The sequence below is a fragment of the Hevea brasiliensis genome, chromosome 16 (genome assembly GCF_030052815.1).
Source record: "Hevea brasiliensis isolate MT/VB/25A 57/8 chromosome 16, ASM3005281v1, whole genome shotgun sequence".
Taxonomy (NCBI): domain Eukaryota; kingdom Viridiplantae; phylum Streptophyta; class Magnoliopsida; order Malpighiales; family Euphorbiaceae; genus Hevea; species Hevea brasiliensis.
The window spans coordinates 47,327,401-47,331,686 of NC_079508.1; the positions used below are offsets into that span (position 1 = coordinate 47,327,401).

The 4,286-nt window shown below is 31.2% G+C and overlaps 1 protein-coding gene across 1 annotated transcript; it reads right to left on the reverse strand.

Annotated features, from left to right (window-relative positions):
• Positions 1-497: 497 nt before the first annotated feature.
• Positions 498-2,576, reverse strand: LOC110655298 (GDSL esterase/lipase At4g16230). Its single transcript, XM_021811545.2, has 4 exons — positions 2,099-2,576; positions 1,757-1,990; positions 1,038-1,293; positions 498-941 (listed from the first exon to the last, which is right to left on the reverse strand). Exons 1-4 carry the CDS (start codon positions 2,513-2,515, stop codon positions 721-723), a joined length of 1,128 nt encoding a protein of 375 aa, XP_021667237.2. The 5' UTR covers positions 2,516-2,576; the 3' UTR covers positions 498-720.
• Positions 2,577-4,286: the final 1,710 nt, after the last annotated feature.

Here is a 4,286-nt window from a genome sequence, read left to right on the forward strand (position 1 = left end):
TATAAAGCCTGAAAATATTCTCTTGGATGAGTTACAATGCCACGATATCTGATTTTGGCCTTGCAAAACTCATAAACCCTTGGTGAGAGTTAGAGGAACAACAGGATATTTGGGACCAGAGTGGCTCGCAAATCTTCCTGTAACATCAATATCAGATGTTTACAGCTAAGGAATGGTTCTGCTTGAATTGGTGAGTGGGTGGGAGAAGGAATTTTGAAGTTTCAGCAGGAAGTAGTCAGAAAAGAATGTAAATTTGGGCTTACGAAAAGTGTGACAAGGATAATGTAGGGAGAATTGTTGACAGAAGGCTCAAAGATAATCGGGATGTGAATATGGAACAAGTGATGAAGGCAATTCAGTTTAGCTTTTCGTGCATTCAGGAGATTCTAAGTAGTATAGATATTGGAGGGAATTATATAGATTCTGAGATCACCAGCATCAAAAGGCCATGGATGAAGCATCTGTGATCTCTGTAAGTGGGACAAGCAAAAACACCAATAGTTGATTCTATTGATGAAGCTTCATCATCATTACAAAAGAAAGATACAAGTGGACAGCATTGCAATTTGCAAAGCTTGAATTTTAGGTTGCTAGCTAGGCAAGAGTAGCACCTTTATAACAAAGCATATATTATATATATATGGAGATTGGGGACCTTTAATGTTCTCAAATTTTGAAGCTAGACTAGCGAATATGAGGAAAATTGAGTAACTTATAAATCTAATACATGGCTAGTTGTTTGATATTCATAGGATAAATTTCAGTTTTGTCGATAGAATTAAAAGCCTTAGTTGCTATTAGAATATTCACAGCTTCTGTTGGATGCAACCCATCAAAGAACACATGACTACTCCTTTCTTCGCAGATTTTACCATCTCTTTTGCACAACGTACCACCTTCTGATCCCACTTCACAACAAGCATTGCTTGTGTCTTCAAATCCTGTTAAACACAAAAATCCAAAAAAAAATAGCCATTAGTCTACAATTCCTATCTGCTCGTAATATCAAATCCTTAAATTAAACCATCCAATTTTACCTTTGGAGACAGGATTTTTAATAATGTCTGCAATGATCTTGTATGAGTTGACAAAGACAAGGTAAGAACCAGGCAATTTTGGCTTGATGTCATTCACCAGTGACTTTAGATGAGCATTGAAGAGGCGGGCTGCCCTGTTCAGATCTTGGTTGCAGCTGCCGTTACTAGCCCTTTGTATGGCCTTGACCATGGGATAGCACCCAATTGGATTGACTGACATCAACACAAATTTTCTACCCCCTAAATTGTACAACTTCTGTACAAACCATTAAATTGACTAAAATTAAATATTTTTCAATTTGTTTGAAACTAGGTAATTTGTTATTTTCAGTTAAATTTAGTGCAATTGTACTCGTGCGGCGGACTTTTTTTTTTTTTTGTCTCCATCTCAATCTCTCAATCTAGAGTGACATCTCAATTAAAGTCTGTGCATCTTTATTGATGAAAGATCACGTCTAAAATACTAGTTCTCAGCAAATAATTTCTTAATAAATATACATATTTGAATCAAATGAGACCTTGATTCATTAAAAAGAAAAAAATATATATATATCTATTCACATCTAGTTAAATATAGTTTAATTTATGCAATGAAAAATAGTTTATCCTATTATATGGCTTTATCATTAATCTAATGAAGGAAAAATTTCTGGCAAAATATATTAATGATAAAAGATTTCATTATTTTGGTGAGACAGAGAGAGGAATTGAAAGCACACCTCAAGCTGCTTAGATAATGAGTTAGTGAGATTGGCAGTGAAGGCTTCAACGCTGACACTTGCATCGGATGGCCTCAGGAAGTAGTTGAAAGAGTAATCATTCCCTCCAGTTCCCACCACAAACAAGTAGTTTTTTAGTAATTTCCTACTTTGCATACCCATTTCAATTTCTAATCCTGGCAATGTAATCTCCTCAAAGTTCCTAATTTGCTGATTTAAGTTGATCACCCCTCCCTGCATATATTCATCAAAATTTAACACCATATATGTTTAACATGATAAATAATCAGAAGTTTCCCATGGCAATAGGAAAAAGAAAACAAAGTGGAGATGATGACTTACTGCAAGTAAGCCAGTGTCATCAAGAATCCCAGAAGCACCAGAAGCATAGTCGACGCCATGGATAATTCTGATTCCTATGGTTGAAGGGTCAGCAAAAGCTGGGATTAAAGGAAGATGAAGCTGATCACCAAGAAGATCAATCACATTTTTCCCATTTGTGAATCTACCAGAAGGACCAAAAGGGAAGTCTATTCCATAAGGCAAATAACTGGCCTTAGCCATTGAGTTTGGGAGGAAGTTGTTGTTGCCATTGTCAACTAGAGAGCTTCCAAACACAAACATCCCTTGGATCTTATCATCAACTCCTCCATTATTTTCCTCCAGTACTACCTTTGAAGAATAGCAGCTGCATGGGAAGAAACAGACAAGGATTGGGAGGTATGAGAAGAGAAGCTTTGAGTTTTTCTTTCCAACCATTTTGGTGAAAGTGATGGCCTGATGGGTAGCTCAAGTTTGAAGGCAATGGTCTCTGTAGAATTGAGAGCCATATTTATCCCTATTTGTAAGAGTCATTATTGTTGAATGTTTCTTCATTGTGAATATTTCTTTTTTTTTTTTTTTGGGTATGGCATGGTTTAGTGCTTGAGATATTTTACAAATTATTTACCATTTTAAACTATTGAAATGAGTAGAATTTATCTCTCAATTTTTATAGATGTTTTTGAATTTCTTGTAACTGAATTAATCCATTGTGTTTATGTATTATCGTTAGATTTAATACTCATGTAATGAGAGTTTTTATTTTTATACAAAATAAAAATTATGAAAATTGGCTATTCTCAATTGCAAATTCCATTATTAGGATATAACTCAAAATTCTTGTAAGATTTAAAGAATTTTTTTTAATTAATTTGAGTTGCAAAATTATTTTTTAATTGAATGAAAAATTATTCTTATATATACTGTAACTTTTATTTTAGTGTTGTCTTTAATCTATAAATTAGCGTTATTTTTAATCGATGAGATTCTTATAGAAATTATAATTAAGGGGACTGACGTTATAAATAAAAGTATTGCGGGAAAAGTTCCTTGATTTTAATATATATATGGAAGAAAGTTAAAAATTCCAAGAAAAATTAACCTTTATTCATTGCAACCTATGGAGGAATTCCTCTTATCAATTATGAGAGGGTTAATATATATCTATATGCTATGGTATAATGATTGAGAGTAAGTTTTCTTACATGTAATTAAGTTGATGAATTGTTAATAGTAAAAGATGACATGCCTGTAAACACTCGATGTTAAAAGAGTGAATCACAAAAAAATATTATATTTATTTATTTACTTATTTATGATTTTAATGCTTAAGCAATCATGACAAAATGAATTTGATCCTAACATCCATGTGATGTAATTTAATTAGGATGACAATATCAAGAAATATAATGACTACATATTAAAAACCTATAAAAATGCCCTTTTGCAGCTACAAAAAATGGTTGGACTTTCAATAAGCATCTACTAACCTTCTAGACTATATATTATTATTATTATTATTATGTAGTGTTTCATTATTATCAAGACTCACTTTGACACAACTTGAAAGCTTTAATTAAATGACTTTGTCAAGTTTTCATTTAACAAGAGGCCTATGCACAAAACGTTTGCATCTCAGCTTCATCTCTAATTGACTGTCGCATCTTCATTTGGGTATTTTTGTCATGAATTGTCACTATCAACTTTTATTTATCACTTTTTAAAAGTTATTTTATCTAAAATTATATATTATTTTTAAAAAAATTGAGAAGTGTTAATTTTTTTTTAATTTTACATTTACTTTTACTCAGAAAACATTTGATACAAGGTTAATAATTAGTAATTATTATTTTTATAATTTTTAATTTTTTATTAATATTGTTTTGATATTTAAAAAGATTTGATTAACTTTTTCACCTCATTAATATTTATATATTTTCAAGAGGTAAAGTGTTAACCTTAGAAGATTAAATTAATAATTATTTCTTTATATGTTAAAATTTACATGAATAATATGTAACCATTAACTTTTTAATTTTTTATCGAACATACCCTTAAGCACAATAATAATATTATAACACCGTTGAAACAAAAGGCAATCTAAAGAAATTTTGTTTGTGGGTAAAGACTATTTCCATGCCAAAAGCAGAAAACATTAATGATTTGCTTGTAATAAATTAATGAAGTCAGAAAAACAGAGGAAGGAAAT